Source organism: Lissotriton helveticus, chromosome 1_1, assembly GCF_964261635.1.
Source record: "Lissotriton helveticus chromosome 1_1, aLisHel1.1, whole genome shotgun sequence".
In the NCBI taxonomy this organism is placed as follows: Eukaryota; Metazoa; Chordata; class Amphibia; order Caudata; family Salamandridae; genus Lissotriton; species Lissotriton helveticus.
The window spans coordinates 1,949,241,630-1,949,261,737 of NC_136057.1; the positions used below are offsets into that span (position 1 = coordinate 1,949,241,630).

Genomic DNA, 20,108 nt, shown 5'->3' on the forward strand with positions numbered 1-20,108 from the left:
GATCCATTATGAGCTCCAGAAACTTCTTCCCAAGGGCGGAAGGACAGAAGGGGTGCCTCTCACCTTCTGGGCTAGCTTCCGCTGCACGATTCTCTGGCTCTCCTCCCCCTTGGAGATAGAGTCAGGGGCAGGGAGTGATAGACGTCTGGATGCGGCTGAACGTAGAAGCCGGGTAGAAGCAGAGGAACGGGGAGCAAATTAGTAGAATTCACGGCTCGACCCCCTGCTCAACTCGTTCTCACGCCGCTCTCAGCTCTCTGCCACTACTGCTGAGAGGTCCGCTGCTGAACTCCGACTCCGGCCCCGAACTCCAACTCCCCTGCTGAGCGGCCACAGCGTGGAGGGGCAGAACGGGGAATCGGACCGCAGAGATGGGCCGCCTGCCTCGACCGCAGGGCCGCGGAACCACAGGACAAAGCAGCAAAGCAATTGAGCAGGAGGTAAGGGGTACTGTAGAGTGCTATGGCCGCAATTGTTTCCACAGCCGCTCCTTCGCCGCCTCGCCACGCCGCATCGTTTCTCACTACTCTGCTCCGCACCGATGACGAACTGCAAAACGCGGACTGGATCAGCTCAACACCTTTCGTCACGGGCTGCAAGGACTCTCCTGGAAGCCAATCAATAGATTGAAATGGTGTTGTGTGGCTCCCGACAAAAAAAGCATGTCACCAGCACCTGTACATATTCTTTTCAAAGCGAAGCACAGAAAAACGACTTACAAACACTTAACGTACTCAAGTCTAGGAACTAGAGTTGTACCCTAGTAATTCTCCATATTTGTTCATTCTGTCGAGTTGATGGCAAGGATTGGTGATGATACACAACAAGTTGTAATAAGCAGAACAGTATCTCACTCAGAGATACCACTCCACTCGTAATCAGGGTCTAAATGAACGTTAAAATCAGTAAAATGTTTTAACCAAAAGCAGGTTACCAATGGGTGGCATACATTCTCTTTAACACATTTTAAAACTTTGGCAATATCTTGTGTCCTAGGGCCACAAAAATGGCTTGAAATTATTGAGAATTTTAATTTGACTATCTGGTATCTACATTTTAGTTCTTCAAAGCAGATGAAAATTTAAACCAACACAAGCTTATCTACTAGGCAGGAGTTTGAACATGTTTCTTAAAGAATTAATACAATAATAAAAGCTCTTAAACTGCTGGACATAAGTCTGTCTTAGCCTATCCATAACTCCAGATGGGGGTCACTATGGCCTAGCCCTAAAACAGAAGTTGATCCTCAGGTTGCAAACGTGCGGGCCTTAAAAGGCATTAAGCTTATCAAGGATCTATATGACAATAACAACGATCCACTCCCTTTTTAGGCTTTACCCGGCACATATGTCCTCTCTAACCTAGATTTCTACAGTTTCTTAAAGATTAAAGCAAAACTGTCAAAGCTTTCTTTTACCAAACACTCATCCTTATGGCAATACTCAGGGCATAGTGCCTACAAGATTTACACATTTTTATCTGACCCATACTCAACACAATCATCGGTACTGCATCCAAAATGGGCTACGCATTTCAATGCTGAAATATTTAACCAAATCACTGACTCGTATTATGTAACAAAATTGTCCCCTCTCTCATACAATCCAAATTCTTTATAATGAATCTGCTATTCTGGACCACATCTAGGCCACAAAAGTCAAACCTGCGCGAGAATGATAAATGTTGGAACTGCAACCAAGAGACTGGTTCACATTGACACATGTTCCTTGAGTGCAGACTCATGGAACCATATTGGCTCCCGATACAGAATAACCTATCAGAAATATTTGATACACCCATGACACTAAGCTTTCCTATGATAGCTCTTGGGCCCTGGGCTTTAGTGACTGCTATGACTCTTAACGCCAATGATATGGCTCTGCTAGACCTTCTTTTAACCATTCAGTGAAAGTTATCCTCTCCAAGGGAAATCATTTAACCTTCTCCCTCATCACACCTGGTGGGCATGGTTCTCATACCTCAAAGGGGTACACCATACCCTACAGTCTAAAATGCAACCCCGCGCCCCCATTACCATTACAGTATGGCTCTCCCTAGACAAGTACATAGAAAATAATACAATCAAGGGGATAGCTCATCCTCTGCCAAACTCCTGAGCCTCAGGAAAAACGCTTCCGGACTCCGCATACCTCACTCAACCCTCCGCCCACACCGCACCCTCCCCACCTCACCACCCAGTTCTCTTTTTCCTGTTCTCCGTGACATCAAGGCGATACATTGTTATGATATATAACCCACACTATACACTCCACAGCTACGAAATGTACAAGTCTTACCACATCTGTACCCACGCCGCTATGCATGTTGTTAGATACTCTATACAGGCTGATCTTACAAATGGTCAGGATTCACAGTGGTTTAATAGCTATCCGTCATATATTATTGCTCATTCTTACATGTGCAGAATACACTTGTTTTCAGGAGCAGTACAGTTCTGAGTTTAAGATGTCCAACAATATTCTCCATGATATTTGTTAATGACTTGTTTGACATTATTGTATCGAATGACCACCTTCTACTTGTATTGCAATGATATCTGATTGTGTGTCTTTTTATTAAACTGAAAAAAATACTTTGATCAAAAACAAGGAAAGGGACCTTATTATGCCCAGCTAGGCAGGCTGCTGCCACTACCAGGGGAGGGTAGAGGTCATGATCTCCACCACACTGAGGAAGAACTGTCTGCCATATTTAGAGATGGCAGGTGGAGATATCTATACTGTGAAGGGAGCAGCTGTTCCCTTCACAGCAGTGAAGGTTACTGACCAAGCACCATGTTTAAAGTGCCAACTCAGCAAACCTTTGTTTTGTTTAGAGAATAAACTGCCAGAGCAGATATTTGTTCTCTATGAACAAAAAGTAAGTGGACCAACTTACAGGGAACAGGAGCCTTGGATGTCCCTCCCTTAATAAGGTGGCACGACAATCAGTGTCTGTAGTTCGCTGGTTTACCGCCTTCCTCCCGCTCTGCCAAACTATGCATCAGGTCCTGACTTCTTTGACTGTAATTAACTGTGGCTCCATTTTACAAAAATAAAAAATATTCATCTTGTAACTTACCGACAGCTGGCTCTGAATCATCGACTACAAGATACTCAGGGTAACCATCTCCATATGTATCTGAAAAATTAAACATTTCAGAAATTAGAAAAATAGCCGCCTATATGCCAACGACAAGTCATTCTGAAATAAAGGTTATCTCACTATGACAAAAGAAATGCAATTTAAGGGCGGATTTTATTCCTCACTTCTCCACATGAACATCTGATGTACTTGTCAACACTCCAATATGCATGGTTGTTCTTAGTCTCATCTGTGTGTTCTAGCTCTTGCTCCTGAGGGACATTGTTTTAATTCATTGTTTGCTGCACATTTTGCCTTGGCCTTGCACTATATTCAAACTCTAAAATGGCAATATGTTTCTTTACTTTATTCGGGTGCCCTTAACGTGCCTCCCTTATTTATCATGTACAAGCTTAGAGTCTGTCGAGTCACTCCAACACAAGCTTAGAGTCTGCCGAGTCACTCCAACCTTCCTTCTCATCCTTCCGTTGAGCACAAGAATAGGCGGGAACCATCTCTCATGTGAGCAGACACTATCGGTTTTAGGTATTGCCTACGCAGCATGCATGTGCTGCATAGGAGGAGACCTCTTGTAATCGATTCGTTTTTTAGGTCAAAAACGTGCACGCATTGCATTGCTTTCGATGGCAACGCATGCACGTTTGGCGATTCCCTTGCGGGAGAGAGCTTTAAAACCATCTGTTTGTAATTAACTTTCAAACAGATGGTGCCCTTGCTTGCTCCCGCAAGGGAATTGCTGTGTGTGCACTGGGCCGCACTCCCCCCAACCCTCCCACTTGGTTTCTGTGCACATCTCACCTCTGTTGCCATCTCACTCCGGGTCAGCGTGGAGTGACCCTTGCTGTGCGTGGAGTGACCCTTGCTGTGACTACCCACCCCCCTTCTTAGCCACTGAGGGGGAGGACTGGACTCTTAAGGTAATTTCCATTTTTTTGTCGTTTTCCAAGCCAAATTTTTTTTCTTCTGTGTTTTGTTTTTTTAGATAAAGGGTGCTGGTGGATCAAGCTGGACTGATCAGTGCATAACAGCATTTTTATAGCGCTTTACTGCCATTTGCAGGCTCTAGTAGTTGCGCCTTCTGAATCTGAGCACTTGTGAAATAACATCTCCATAGGAATGTGGCTGGGCATTAAGTGGGGCATATGTTCGCCTGTGCCTGTATTTCTGCGAGCATGGTCCCTGCTAGTTAGGGGGTGCTACGCGTACACCACAGAACGGGCCTCATGGCGCTCGACACATTATTCCAGGTCTACTATATATTACACTGCACTTATACATGTACATTCACGTTAGGATTTGTTGGCAGGGGTGAGTGGAAGAGGGCAAGCGCTTGAACAATGGAACTATAAAATGCATGAATTATGTAAAAGTTTATAGGGTGCTCTTTTGAAAAAAAAATCGTCTTTTGGGGTGGCCTAGCCACTCCCTGTCCCATTCCCTGGCTCCCAGCCACCCACCCTCACGGTGGAACCGCGTAGTAGGTTGTTTTCTGGATCATTACGTTGTCCGTCTTAGACGTGCAAGGTTTGTCCACTGATCGGCGTTTTGGGGATTCAATATGTGTCACTCGAGTCGAGGGATCGGCGCTCCCTTGGGTCGGGGTCTGTGCTGAGCCCGGCCCATTTCACTCTTAAATGCGAGGGATGCGTAGATAGGGCTGGATAAAGAGGTAAAGTGGGCTAGAACCAGGAGCTAGTCTAGGCGAACTCTGCGGGTTGTGCGCTTGCTGCAACCACATGTGCGTAGCTGATTCCAGACCAGGAAAATAGCTCAGTAGGTGTATGCACCTGTTGTAGTGATCTATGTGTAGCCCACTCCTGATGCCAGGCGATCTCGTCCAAGCTTTCCTTATGCTACTGACGGTAACGTGGACTACTCATTTCCACAATACCCGCTTCTGTAACTCTCTCCTGTACAACAAATTAGTTATTATTTCTATAAAAATCAATAGTCATTACAATAGTTGGTCCCATTTCATAAACGAGCCTCTCATTTCTACAGATGCTTCACATGCTTGCTTCATACCCCTCCGGTGCAGATATCTGTACAGACATCCAGTTTAATAACAGAAAGGTCGCCACCCCGGTGAATGCGCCTGCTGCAAAAATGTGTGAATGTGTGTGCAGCCTGCAGTTCACAAGTTGCAAACTTGCAAGGGTGGGATTTGCCTTTTGTAACTCTTTACTCCCTTAGAAGGGGTCTGTTACACATAGTGCTACGAAGCAGCAAGGCTGCAGCAGAATCCGCTTTCTAAACTGAGAAAATGTGTAGCTTCCAACAATTCTAACTACAATTAAGAGCCCAAGAATGGTGCACTGGATTTTAAAAGTGGTTGTTGGCCGCGTGGCAGAACAGCTGCATCCGTGCATTATAAGCATTTAGTTCACACATATTTATTTTAGGCTACTTATCCCATTAGTAGTTTCACAGCAGACGACCGCTCGACATCAGGGAACATGCGGAGAATGCGGCATGTGTTTTTAATTGCAGCGCAGAGACCGGAGGCACGCTCTCCACCGATCACAAGAAGATTTATTAGAGGGAACTCTTCTGCTGTCATTGACCTCCTGGGTAGTTGTTGGCTGCAATTCCCGGACCACCGCGATCCCCCCCTGCATGTTATAAAACATCTAGACCTGTACATGGCAATCAACAGTTATGCTTCCTTGCAGCACCTTCCGGTCGCTTTAGAAAACGATATATGCTGAAAGTACTAAACAGCCATGCCGCCTGTCTGCCATCCCTCATAGCCTCGTTGTACTCGCCCGGGTTGGCAAGGGGTCGGGGGCACCCGACTGGCCCCAGCGGCGTGACACAGGTATGCTTGCAGGGGCCCCAACAAAGCCCCGGCTTCACCCACAGTTCATTCACATATACACAGAGTGGGCTCCCGGCTTCACCCACAGTTCATTCACATGTACACAGAGTGGGCCCCAGGTTCACCCACAGTGTTACTTGCTCCCCTCATGTTATTGGCAGGTTGGTAAACCAGCGCTTACACTGCAAAGCCTGAGGGACTGTTTTTTTAATCTGAAAAATGCACTCAGCGGGCACACTTTAAGAGTCTTTATCACAAACCTGCACTGTACAAGAAAGGAATCTTTTTTTTTACCAAACTATAATTTCTAAAAATGTTTTTGTCAGGAGTTGAGTGCAAGTCATTATCTCCACTAGCTTTACTAGAATCATCACCCCCACTTTTAGCACCATCATTATTACCACTACCACCAGTACCATTATCGCCATCAATTCCACTATTATCACCACCACTGCATTTTTGCATGCCTGTGTTTGCATGCTTTGCCACAAGAAAGCCAGACTACTGGTTTTGCTAATTCTAGTTATTTATTTATTTAACATTAGTTCCTTTGCGGTGTTTTTTTTATTTCCCTGCTTCCGCAGGTTTCTATGGGAGTCAGGGTAATAGCTTAGTCAGTGAGATTCGGAATGGGATGAATCTCACATTTCCCAAATAAAAAGCAGTGGGGTGGAGGGGTGAAATGACCAAGGTTTGGGATGCAATGTTTCCTTGAGGAACTGGGTCCGAACTGACTTGCATTTGGTGGGCTTCTGTCTAGAGTGGTACAGTGGGCAAAAAACAATTGTTTGGAATGGTACCACAAAAGACTGCCATTGGCTATACTATTTGCGAGCATTCATTCCATCACCTCTTAGGTGTTTGATTGCCAGTAGTATGCCTGGAATCCTGAGAGTGGTGCGGCTTTCAAAGCCTGTTACTTGCCAATGCTTGCAAATTCCAAAAAGTAGTAAACTTGCACCTATTTAAGGAGTACATCTATTGGTGCAGATTTACTATACATACATATATATATATATATATATATATATATATATATATATATATATATATATATATATATATATATATATATATATATATATATATATATATATATATATATATATATATATATACAGATAGATATATATATGTTTCAAATGTGGTGGGGCGCACCGGTCTGCGCCTATCCTGAAAGTCTTGGGGTGATTCGCCAAGCGGGGGCCGAGAAAAAAGGGGGGTCCCAAAACGTGTATTTCCCATGCAATTTTCCATAGGGACCTTTAATCGCAGCTACAGCCCGAACTGCTGAACGGAATTACACCAAATTTGGCAGAAAGGTAGACCTTGGTTCAGAGTCGTGCCTTTTGGTTAAATGGTGTATATCTGTTCAGTAGTTCTTGAGAAAATCAAAATTGAAATCACATATATATCTATGGCCGTGGTGGATTCGCGCACCCTAAGCGCACCCTGCCGAGGACGAGCTGTATGTTAATTGGCTGTCAACACTCCAAACCAGGAAGTGTTGGCAGCCATCTTGTGCCTCTGTAGAACCGAGGCACAAGAAAACAGAAGAAAAAACGTGCATAACGCAAAAAGGGGGCTGGATAGAAACACCCTGACCCCCTAGGCCTGCTCAGGGGTCCCACAAGGACCCCCGAGGCCCCCCAATTCGTTTTTTTTAAATCGGCTAAATCCGTGCAGGGTGCGCGGATCCTGCCGAAACAAAAAAAAATGAAGCACGGGCTCCCGCGCTTCGATGCTAATTAGCCCCCTAGGGGGCCAAGTCCCGGGGGCATGTTGAAAATAAAGTGGGAGGGCCCAATCCCCCCACACGGGCCCTGGGACCACCACCCCGGGGCGAAGTATGAATAATTGTGGGGGGCACACAGCCCCACCGAAGCCCTGGGGACAGCCACCCTCAGGGCTTAATAGTTTAATGTTGGGGGGGCCTCTAAGGCCCCCCCGAGCCCCTGGAACCGCCAACCCCCGGGGCTTGACTCAATTTATTTTGCCGCAGGGGCACACTGTTTTTTTCAGAGAATTTCTAAGGTTTTTTGAATGCTAATTCCTAACTATCACATGCCTGAAACCCATGGTTTTTTCAGTGAATATAAATATATATACATATATATATACATATAGGTACCGGCATTACAACACAGGGAGGCTTCCCTGAGGTTTTCTAACACACAGCATGTGCGATGAAGAAGAACGCCGCCAAGCGGCTTTGGACGTATTTAAAAAGCGTGCACCAGGAACAACCGCTGTGGTCAACACTGGAGACAAGAGGGATGCACCCCAAAGCACCCTAAAAAACCTTTTTTTTAAAATGGAACGAATAAGTGAGAGGGAAATTCGGAAATGTTGGGAGGCTACCTCCTTACAAAACTACATGGATGTAAATCGCGTACCTAGAGGTCTCCGCATATATACGGTTCCTGCCTACGAAAGCCCTGATCCCTTGCTTTTAGAACAGTGGGCGGAGCTGACAGCAGCATTCTGTAAAGCCATGCTTGAGCTTCTAGTTAAGTTCGCATGGAGTGACAGAACTAAAGCAATCGACGAGATAGCCTCTCTTGAACTGGAAATTGCGAAAGAATTAGATGAAGCAACAGTGAAACAATTGCGTGAAGAAATGAAGAAACGCCTGGTCAGATACGAACTAAAGATACGTCAAGAGGGACGAGCGCGATTATGCACAGGGAAGAATTTTAACATTCTCCAAAAAATTTGATGGCCCCAGAAAAGCCCTAAAAAAAGGTACAAGCACTGTACCTGTGGAAGAACCACCTACCTCAGAATCCTCTGCCACAGAGGAAGAACCTTCCGAAGACGAAAGACCAACCACGAGCAGTGAAGGAAATAAAACCCCTTTTCATTTGGAGTTCGATCTCATCCGCAGCACCTGGTTGAGAGGAGGGAAGCTGAAACCACCCGAAAAAAACGTAGAACCAGACGAGGTGGCTGGCAGAGGAAGAGGAAGGGGCAGAGGTGCAGGACAACAGATCCGCAAGAGAAGAGGCAAGCAGTGGTAGACGCGGGTCTTACCATAGTTAACCTCACCGAAAATCCCTTGACAACAGCAGAAGAAGAGACACTCAAATTAGGGCTCAGTTTTTGCCCTAATAAAAGAATGGAATACACGCAAACTCGCATTGACCTGTTTAATCTGACTCGAAAGATAAAACTACATAAATTTCACAAACTTAAACCACAAACGGAGGGTTCCAAGAAAACACGCAAGAAAACCACTGTATATCCAACTGATACATTATCTATCAAAGATCTGAAAACAACACGGGTGCTAGAAGATCTCCAAGCCGAACAACATGATGGAATCACTGACATAAATGTCAATACATTAGAAGTGGGGAATATCGAACAACAATCCCCCATTACAAACTTCAAAGCTCCATCACAGTTCAATCCACAAATGCCATATGATGCAATTGACACCTTTGCGGATGCTGTAACACAAGATCTTATGCTTCATAGACAGTCCAGCACTAATAGAACTTACTTGCAAAAAGAACAACTTAACGCAGGTACAATCAAACATTTTATCTAATTTTCAGAACAACAAAGAAATAGTGGTAAAACCCTCCGACAAGGGTGGCAATGTTGTTTTATTAACTCGTAATCAGTATTGCAAGGAATTCCTGAAACAACTTGAAGAACCGGGATACTACCAAAGAACATCTATGGAACAATAGAAAGAAAGTATCCATTCCTACCATACCTTGCTTACCAAATGGCGGAATAAATCCATGTTAGATACAGATGAGTTTTTGTTTTTACGCAATCCACAACCAATATTGCTAACCTTCTATCAATTACCGAAGGTACACAAAGACTCCAAGAATCCTCCAGGACGACCCATCGTCTCCTCTAAGGGGAGTCTTACTGAGAACTTATCTATTTACATCGATTCCTTTCTTTCCACCTTTGTCACTGCTTTACCTTCTTTTGTAAAAGACACTAAAGACTTTATCCAACAAATTGACCTGATCACATGGGACCCATCCTATCTGCTAATCACTCTAGACATAGCCAGCCTCTATACATGTATCCAACATGACCAAGGTATGGAGGCTGCCAAGTACTTTCTGGATAAGAGACCAGCTAAATTCGCTCTACATGGACAATTCCTGATTGAATGTCTGAGTTTTTGCCTAACAAATAACATCTTTCTATTTCAGAATGAACTATTTAGGCAATTAAGTGGTACAGCGATGGGAACCTGCTTCGCCCCCAGCTACGCGAATCTCTTCGTCGGCTGGTGGGAGGAGCAGGTTGCCCTAGTAGGTGAAAACCTCAAATGGGCCGACCACATTGTTATCTGGCGTCGATACATCGACGACCTCTTCCTGGTGTGGAGGGGCTCCTCCACACAGGATGAGGAATTTGTTGGAGCACTCAATACCAATCATCTGAACCTGAGATTCACATCAGAAATAAGTGATAATGAAGTGCATTATCTTGATCTAAGAGTCTATGTACATCAGGGTAAACTAGAAACAAGCCTTTATCGCAAGCCTACAGCTGGCAACAGCATTTTGCACTATGAGAGTGGCCATCCTCCAAGTTTGATTCGTAGCATCCCCTATGGGGAGCTACTTAGACTACGACGGAACTGCTCTTTGGAGTCTGAATTCATCAGAGCTGCACAAGAATGTATTGCTAGATTTCTAGCAAGAGGCTATGAACAATCTCTTCTTGATAACACCTACAAGAGAGTTCTGAGAATTCCAAGAAAAAACCTTTTTTCTCAGATGCCTCTCTCTGTTGAAGATACAGATTCCAAAACCAAATTCCGTCTGATAACCACCTTTTCTGACGAGGTTCCCCAATTAAGACATATTCTTATGAGGAACTGGCACATCCTGCGAACAGACCCAATTATAGGAAGTGATGTTCCAATCAAACCACTCATAACTTTTAGAAAGTCCAAGTCAATCAAAGATACGCTGGTGCAAAGCCATCTCCTGCCATTGCCATCAAAATCCACAAGGACTTTAAAAGAAATGAAGGGTTTCTTTCCTTGTGGAAAATGCAAAGCTTGCGAAAATAGTAGAAGAACACTAACCTACAAGGTACCAGGACTCAGCCAACTTAGATCGATAAACAAATTCATTACATGTACAACACCTTTTGTTGTGTACTGTGTAGTTTGTCCCTGCGGTCTCTAGTATATCGGAAGCACAATGAACAACGTGAAATTCCGGATACTGGAACACCAAAGGGCAATCATGAATAAAGATGTAACCTACCCCGTCGCGCGTCACTTTGCCGAGAAACATGGAAGTAATAGGGAGCTATTACGTTATTTCGGCATTGACCATGTGCCCCAACATCCCAGAGGTGGAGACAGATTACTCCGTCTCCGTAGACTTGAATCTAGATTCATAATAGACTTGCAAACCAAGCAACCTCTGGGACTAAATGTAGGGGAAGAAATGACAGTGCACCTTGGCAGATAAGTTACTATTGATCACCTATGAATATGATTATACTGTAATGAACTGTGTACTCCCTTTTTGAAAATTAATGTGAACTCAGGTATAAAGTTTTCTCCCTTTTTCCCCCTTTTCCCTTTCCTTCTCCTTTTTCTTCCATTCATTTCATCCTCTCCCTTACCATTCGATTTTACTTGATATACAAAATAATTTTTCTTTTTCCTGTGGCCCAGCACAGCAAATCATTACATGTGATTTTCCTAGTATTGATCGAATAGTTGAAATGAATAGAATTTGATATATCGATCCTAGAAAAATGAAGCTGTCTAAGTATATAGAATATGACATACGTAGACATTTTGTTGAATGATTTTTATAGTAATTTTGGATGTATCCTTTTAGATCATCTTTTGAGATCATTCTTTTGTAAATATTATGCTGTGCTATCGTTACAGATTAATGACTAGTCTATAATCAATTGAATGTTACGGGAGCTTTGCCGATCCACGGCTACATTACGATCTGTCTCTGATGTTCAACATACAGCATGTTGCTATCCTGAAACAGTGTTATTTCTCTGGGGTTATGTATGCCAGACCTACGCCGATACACGGTGATATCATTTTCTTTCTGGCAGTGGTTAAAGTCAGTACAGGCATAAAGGTCAATTATCTGTACATAAAAGCGTACTCTCTGATATATATATGAGAGAATCAGTGTATATCATCCACATTTACGCTGTTTATAATCATGTTTGCCTCTGTATAATATGGCTGCCACACCTAACCCAATTCCGCATTGTTTACGTCCAAATCTGTATTTATACATTTTCGTAAAGTCCGCTTTTTGTTTTTGTTTCTGTGAATACATTACAAATAAGCGTCACAGACTCTATGTCGGCGACACTGAAGAAGGACCACTGTTCGAAACGCGTCTGTCATCTGCGTTGCTGTGTGTTGATTTAAATCTTTTTGCCTACCTGGAGTGCTTAAATTCTCTTACCGAGACGGGAGGGAGACTCAGGAGCTTTCATATATATATATATATATATATATATATATATATATATATATATATATATATATATATATATATATCCACTTGATCCGCTCGTATTACCGAAGAGATGACAAGCCACACCAGCCAGGTACGTTCAAGATTTGTTTATTGGGCAAACAAACAGACGCATTTCGAGCCAACAGGCTCTTGGTCACATGATATATATATATTCACTGAATCAGCGATAGGTTTCAGGGGCGTTATAGTTAACTGGACATTTCTCTCATACAAAACCATAGAAATTCTCCCGTTAATAGTTAGTTCAGCTAACTATAACTCGCGCGCCCGCAATGCACTGCTGATGACGTCACATATCACATCACTCATGACATGAACAGTGACATCTCAAATTACATCACTGATGACATCACTGATGACATCATCCAGTGAACGTGTGTTTTACCTGAAAATTAAATATGTTTTATATATGTATATCTCAAGCTTGATGGAAAAATAAATGGGTATGTAAGTGTCTAAATGGATGATTTCTGTATGTAAAATTGATTGTATAACTGACTGATTAAGTGTATCTTAGTGAATACATGGGTTTGCAAGTAATGTTTAAATATGTACATATCTGTATCAGTCTCTCACTTTGTGTACAAGTGGCTGCATGGGTTGGTGAGTAGCTACGTGAGTGTCTATATGGGTTATTAGTTGTATGAGTGTCTGAGTGTCTGTATGGTTCGGTGGGGGTATTACTTAGCGCATAGATGCATGAATGAGTGACTCACTGTTTGTATGTGTTGAAGACAGCATGTGTGCAGGACTGTATGGGTGGATGTGTGTGTATGGGTGTGAGTGAGGGAATGACTGTCTCAATAGTGTCTTTATGAGTAACTACATATGTTTTAAACTAGTATTTGTCAGTATTCCTGTATTTAAGTGAGTATATGTTAGAGTGAGGGATTGGAAGAGTTCCTGTATAAATAAGTATGTTTTTTTATAAGTGATGGTTTAAGAGAGTATGTATGTATAGGTTTCTGTAGAAGTAAGTGGGGTGGTGTGTGTATAACTGTATATGCAAGTAAATGGATGTTTGATACTTTGCATGTGTGACTATGTGTGTGAGTAACTTTATGGATGAGTGTTGATGCGTAACAGGCTGTATAGGTGTATGAGTACATATGATGAGTGAGTACATGTATGAGTGACTGTATAGGACTGTTGGTGAATGAGTGGATGTGGGTGTAGATCTTGGAATTATTGAATAGGTGTGTTGTAAGTGGTATTGGTATGTCCATTGTTTTGAAAATGTTAGTGCAAGAAGAAGACGAGATGTACAGAAAGAACCAACAGATGAGCAGAAAGTCCTCCTGTAACTACAACTTTTTCTGACGGGTACTGATGGTAACTGAATCAGACTAACCAGGCCTAGAGCCAGTGCTATGCTAAACGATACTTAGAATACAGTGAAAACACCTACATACACTAGGGAACACTATGCGTTGGGGTACCTCTATGATTAACATGACCTCCTCTGTAAGACCCTAGTAAATAATAGGGCAGGGGGATTAAAACTACATCTTAAAACACACCACAGGGCATGTTTGCACACTGCTGAAGGGAGGGGGGTGCCTGAGGTCCAGCCCGAACTGCCAAGCCAGGTCCTCCCTGGACTGGAAATAAGCATCCTAGTACCGGTTTCGGGGTTTTACCCCTCCTCAGACAGGATAGCTTTGTTCCAGTGGCATGGAGAGCACCGGACCATTGTCTGGGCATACCCTTCCCACTCGGGTGACAAATGCAAAAACAGCAGTTGATGGCCAGAATGCAGGACAATGTCATACATTCACCCCATTACAGAGATCTGGGCCTAAATCCTTCGTTTTTTTGCTCAACATGCCGTTCCAGTTTGAACCCAGCCATATGCAAATCAGTCTTGACCCTGTGCCTCCTGAGAACAGTCCAGCCCGAACTGCTAAGCCAGGTCCTCCCTGGACTGGAAATAAGCATCGAGGACTGGTTTTGGGGTTTTACCCCTCCTCAGACAGGATAGCTTTGTTCCAGTGGCATGGAGAGCACCGGACCATTGTCTGGGCATACCCTTCCCACTCGGGGTGAGAAATGCAAAAACAGCAGTTGATGGCCAGAATGCAGAACAATGTCATACATTCACCCCATTACAGAGATCTGGGCCTAAATCCTTCGTTTATTTGCTCAACATGCCGTTCCAGTTTGAACCCAGCCATATGCAAATCAGTCTTGACCCTGTGCCTCCTGAGAACAGTCCAGCCCGAACTGCCAAGCCAGGTCCTCCCTGGACTGGAAACAAGCATCCAAGGACTGGTTTTGGGGCTTTACCCCTCCTCAGACAGGATAGCTTTGTTCCAGTGGCATGGAGATCACGGGACCCACGTCTGGGCATTCCCTTTGCTCTTAGGGTGACAAATGCAAAAACAACAGTTGATGGACAGAATGCAGAAAAATGTCATACATTCACCCCGGTACAGAGATCTGGGCCTAAATCCATCGTTTTTTTGCTCACCATGCCGTTCCAGTTTGAACCCAGCCATATCCAAATCAGTCTTGACCCTGTGCCTCATGGGAACAGTCCAGCCCCAACTGCCAAGCCAGGTCCTCCTTGGACTGGAAAAAACCCATCCTAGGACCGGTTTCGGGGTTTCACCCCTCATCAGCCAGGATAGCTTTATTCCAGTGGCAATGAGAGCATGCCACTGGAGTCAAGCTATCCTGGCTAAAGAGGGGTGAAATCCCGAAACCGGTCCTAGGATGCTTGATTCTGGTCCAGGGAAGACATGGCCTGGCAGTTCGGTCTGGACTGTTCCCATGAGGCACAGTGTCTAGACTAATTTGCATATGGCTATGTCTGAACTGGGGTGGCGTGGTGAGCAAAATAACAATGGATTAAACCCAGATCTGTGACTGGGGTGAATGTTTGACAATGTTCAACATTCCATCCATCATCTTTTTGTGTTGCATTTTCAGCCTAAGTGGGAAGGGTATGCCCAGACGTCGGCCTCGTGCTCACCACACCACTGGAGTCAAGCTATCCTGGCTGAAGTGGGGTGAAATCCCAAAACTGGTCCTAGGATGCTTGATTGTGGTCCAGGGAAGACATGGCCTGGCAGTTCGGTCTGGACTGTTCCCATGAGGCACAGGGTCAAGGCTGCTTTGCATATGGCTATGTCTGATCTGGGGTGGCGTGGTGACGATGGATTAAACCCAGATCTGTCACTGGGGGTGAATGTTTGACAATGTTCAACATTCGGTCCATCATCTTTTTGTGTTGCATGTGTTTGCACACATGTCACCTCAGGCCATACCCCCTCCCTTCACCACTGTGCAAACGGGCCCCACGGCCCGTTTTAAGTTGGGGGATTTACTCACCTTGAATCCTGAGGGTCCCTGGTGTGCAACTAGCCCACCAGGTACCGCCATTAAGCGCCACAGAGCTGCGTTGCAGAGAGTTGTAAAAAGGGGCGTGGCCTCTGAACACCTCTCTGCAACGCAGCTCCCTGCCGCATACTGGAGGTTCCTGGTGGGCTAGTTGGCCCCCAGGGACCCCAGTATTCAAGGGGAATTAGTTATAATTTAAAAAAAAATAATTTAAGAAGGGCTGTGTGGCCCCCCTTCTTTTGCTAATTTATTGACCTGGGGACCCCATCCCCCAGAGCCTAACCCCTTTTTAGGCCATAATCCACCCGGGGCATGGCCATTTTTTCAATTTTGTTTCATTATTGGAGGGTGGCTGCGTAGCCCCCCTCAGGGCCCCAGGGCCCATTTATGGCCCTGGGACCCCATCCCCCAGGGCCCGCCCTATCTGTTGGGGACCGTGGGGGGGTTCCCAATCCCCCACGATCCCACCGGCTCCCCGCGTCCTGCAGGAGCCGGCATTGCTTTTCCACATGGGGAGCTGCTAAAATGCATCTCCCTGTGTGGAAAAACAATCTGCACCCCGGGACACTGCAGGAGCTGACTCTGGGGGGTGGCGGTCCTCAGGGCCATCGAGGGCTTCAGGAGGGGACCGCGTGGTCCCCTCCCAACATTTGCAAAGCCCCAGGGGGTGGTGGTCTGAGGGGCTTGGGGGTCCATCACGACCTCCCAATTTTAATATTTAGAGCCCCGGGAAGGTGACGGTGCCCGGGCGTGTGGGGGGGGGGGTTTGAGCCCCCCAAACAGATAGTTATTTTTTATAATAAAAAACAAGCCCCGGGGTGGCGGTCCCCGGGGCTGCGGGGGGCCATGTGCCCCCGCCAAAATTTTATAACAGCCCCGGGGGTGGCGGTCCCTGGGGCTTGGGGGGGCCTTTGAGCCCCCCCACCCATTTCTTATCCAAGACCCGGGGGCTGGCAACCGCCAGTAGGTTTTATATATATATATATATATATATATATACATATATATATATATATATATATTACTGGAACTTCACTTTCTTTGCTTTTCTTCGATGTTTGGCGCAGAAAAACTAAACGGACCCAAGTAGGTAGAGTTGCTATCTTTATTTCATTGTGTGCACCACTCCGTCCGCCATGACGCGTTTCGGGCCCTGAAGCCCTTGATCACATGACATGGTCAGCCAATCATTGTGTTATTAACGTGTGTACAGGCATCATCTGACCACTGGGCCTGTAGAGATAAACAACAGACTTCAGCCTGATCATCTGAACATCGACCACAAAAACATTTTTTCCGATATACTGTGCATAATTTAAAATACAAATGTACATCCTTATTTTACTCTCCTATTCATTACATTTTATCCACCTTATCACAATATGATATTCAGAATTGCATTTACCTTTAGCAATTTCATAATTCATAGTGAAGCTGTTTATATGTGTATATATATATCTCACTCCCAATGTGCAAATCTCGCAATTAAATAAATACATAAATATATTTTACAAATGTATTTATTTATTTATTTATTTTAGGTTTTTATAGAGCGCGTAGTCACCCAAGAGTATCCCAGCGCTAACCTCGTGGTCCTGATGGATGAAAGTGCAGGGGTGAAAGTGGTTTAAGGGAAAAGAAAAGTTTTGAGAGATTTCCTGAAACGCAGGAGGTTAGGTTCTGATCTAAGTTTCAGTGGGAGCGCGTTCCATTGTTTCGCTGAGTGGACCGAGAAGCGGCGGCCTCCTGTCCGGGCCCTTTTCACCCTGGGAACCACAATAAGGTTTTCATGGTCTGATCGAAGCGCTCTAATAGGTCTGTAAGGTACAATACAGTTGTTGAGGATTGGTGGACCTGCGTTGTGAAGTGCTTTGTAAGCCAGGCATAGTGCCTTGAATATCACTCTTTCCCTGATCGGAAGCCAGTGTAGTTTTTTCAGTGCGGGTTTGGCTGATGTTCTGGCTGGGGTATTCGTGAGCAGCCTGGCCGCAGCATTCTGGGTTTTCTGTAGTATCTGGAGAGTGGTTTCCGGGGCTCCTAAGTAAATGGCATTGCTGTAGTCCAACCTGGACACAATTAGGCCTTGGATCAGCAGTAGTCGGGAATTGAAAGGGAGTAGGGGGAGCACCTTCCTACATGATCTAAGTAGGCCGTAACAAATGCCGGCCGTTTTCCTTGCCTGCGTTCTGAAGGTGAGGTCTTTCTCTAACCATACTCCCAAACTCTTAACTTCTGTCTTAGGGGTAGGGGGTTCACCCAGACAGGCGGGCCAGATGTTTGGGGGTAAATTCAGTGTTTTTTGACCTAGGAGAAGAATCTCTGTTTTGGACCCATTTAATTTCAGGGCTGAGTCGCTCATCCATTGATGTATATTGGAGAGGCAGTCATGGAGATTGGAGGGCTCTTTTTTCGGGTGAGAGAGAGTTACCACCAGCTGTGTATCGTCAGCATAGCTGACGATGGTGACTCCAAATGGGGAGACCAACCCCTCCAGTGGGGCCATGTACACGTTAAATAACGTGGGGCTTAGTGAAGAGCCCTGTGGCACACCACACCGGAGGGGGATGGCCGGGGAGCGGCCTTCACCTTCCCAGACTTGGAAAGAGCGTTGGCAAAGAAAGGACGAGAGCCATTTCAGCGCCGTCTCTTTCACTCCGATGTTTTCTAGGCGTTGGGTTAGGACCTGGTGGCTGACAGTGTCGAAGGCCGCGCTCAAATCCAGGAGGACCACTGCCACTGATCCTCCTGTATCGAGAATTTCTCTGGTCTTCTCCACTGCTGCAAGGATAGCGGTGTCCGTGCCCTGCCCTGGTCGAAAGCCCGTCTGGGAATTTTTAAGGAGATGGTTGGTTTCCAGAAAGTGAGACAGTTTTTTATTAACAAGTTTCTCCGCGACCTTTCCAATCCAGGGGAGGAGAGAGATCGGTCTATAATTTGATAGATCCTCAGGGTCTAGTGATGGTTTCTTAAGGAGTCAAATAAAACCAGTACTCTTTGATCATACATAAATTGTATAAAATTCATGATCTGGTGATATTAATACAATACATACAATATTCACTTGTGCAAATAAGCAAACAGTGTGCAAATTTCGCTTTCAAGATTAGTGCAAACCAGCAATATTTCGGTTGGGAGATATATCAACCAGGTGGTGGATGGCGAGAGATTATAATAAAGCCCTTGTGCGCTGGATCGATGTTCAGGATCACTGCCTCTATATTGCCCTTGCATAGTGGTTCAATTTCTGACACTTGTTAAAAGGAGTCCAAATAATAAAACGAAAAAACTATTTAATGTGTTTTTTTACCCTTATCTTAAGAAAAAAAGAATCTAAAATTTACTCTTTTCTTTGTATAAACAGTCAGTTTGATGTTTGACATTTACTCCTCCCTGTTCAGATTGATATAACTGTTTATTTTTCACTCTACTGAATTTATAAGACCGATGCTCAACTTTTGCTCAATATTGTTGGAGACAGGTGTACAGATCCTCTGTAGCGTTGAGCCCATTTGGAGTCTTGGTATTTAGTTCCAGAATATACCTGGTCTCCAATGTTCTCAAGCGAGCTTCCCTGTCTCCTCCCCTACGGAGAGGCGGCACTGTATCTATTGCATAGTAACTGAGACAACTTAAGTTACCCCCATGGTGTATGTTGACATGTCGCGCCACAGGGTAAGACTCATCCCTGTTGTTGACCGCCAGCATGTGCTGGAGTATGCGCTTGTGGACCTGTAACTTGGTACTTCCCACATACCGCAGGCCACAAACACACTCCAGCACATACACGACGAAATCTGTCTTACATGCTATTTTCTTGGAAATGGGGATTGGTGTCTCAGTAAAAGGAGTCATATATGAGGTTTTATTTTTCCCCATTTACATACAGCGCATTTGATGAACCCCTTACTTTTATGCAACCAGTCATCTTTATTGGCTATCTCTGGGCTACTCATCACCAGCATATCGCTCATTGACCTAGCTCTGCTATATGTGAACGCTGGGCGTTCTGCCAGAGTTTCTCCAATCACGGGGTCCCCCTTGACGATAGGCCAATTTCTACCAATGATCTTATGTATCTGCTTATGCTGAATACTGTAGGCTGTTATCAGTCTCGGTTGGCCACTATCACTACTGGTTACCTTCTGGGTTTGATCTGGAGCCCCCTCCTGCTGCGTGAAGGTACCAGTTTTGTTAGCTCTTAATATGGCTTTTTCAATTATGCTCAATGAGTAGCCCCGTGCCAAAAATGTATTTTTGCTGCTTTCCTGTGCTACTGTACACGACTCCTCTGTACTGCATATTCTCCTGAGCCTTAGCATCTCCCC

General features: G+C 44.8%; 1 protein-coding gene across 2 annotated transcripts in view; it reads right to left on the reverse strand.

The window, feature by feature from the left end:
- Positions 1-20,108, reverse strand: part of LOC144755218 (complement factor H-like) — a 1,175,739-nt gene that overhangs the window by 820,382 nt on the left and 335,249 nt on the right. For both annotated transcript variants that reach the window (XM_078643916.1, XM_078643925.1), the window contains exon 12: positions 3,082-3,141. In XM_078643916.1, coding sequence (XP_078500042.1) covers positions 3,082-3,141 — 60 coding nt within the window. The remainder of the gene's footprint in view (positions 1-3,081; positions 3,142-20,108) is intronic.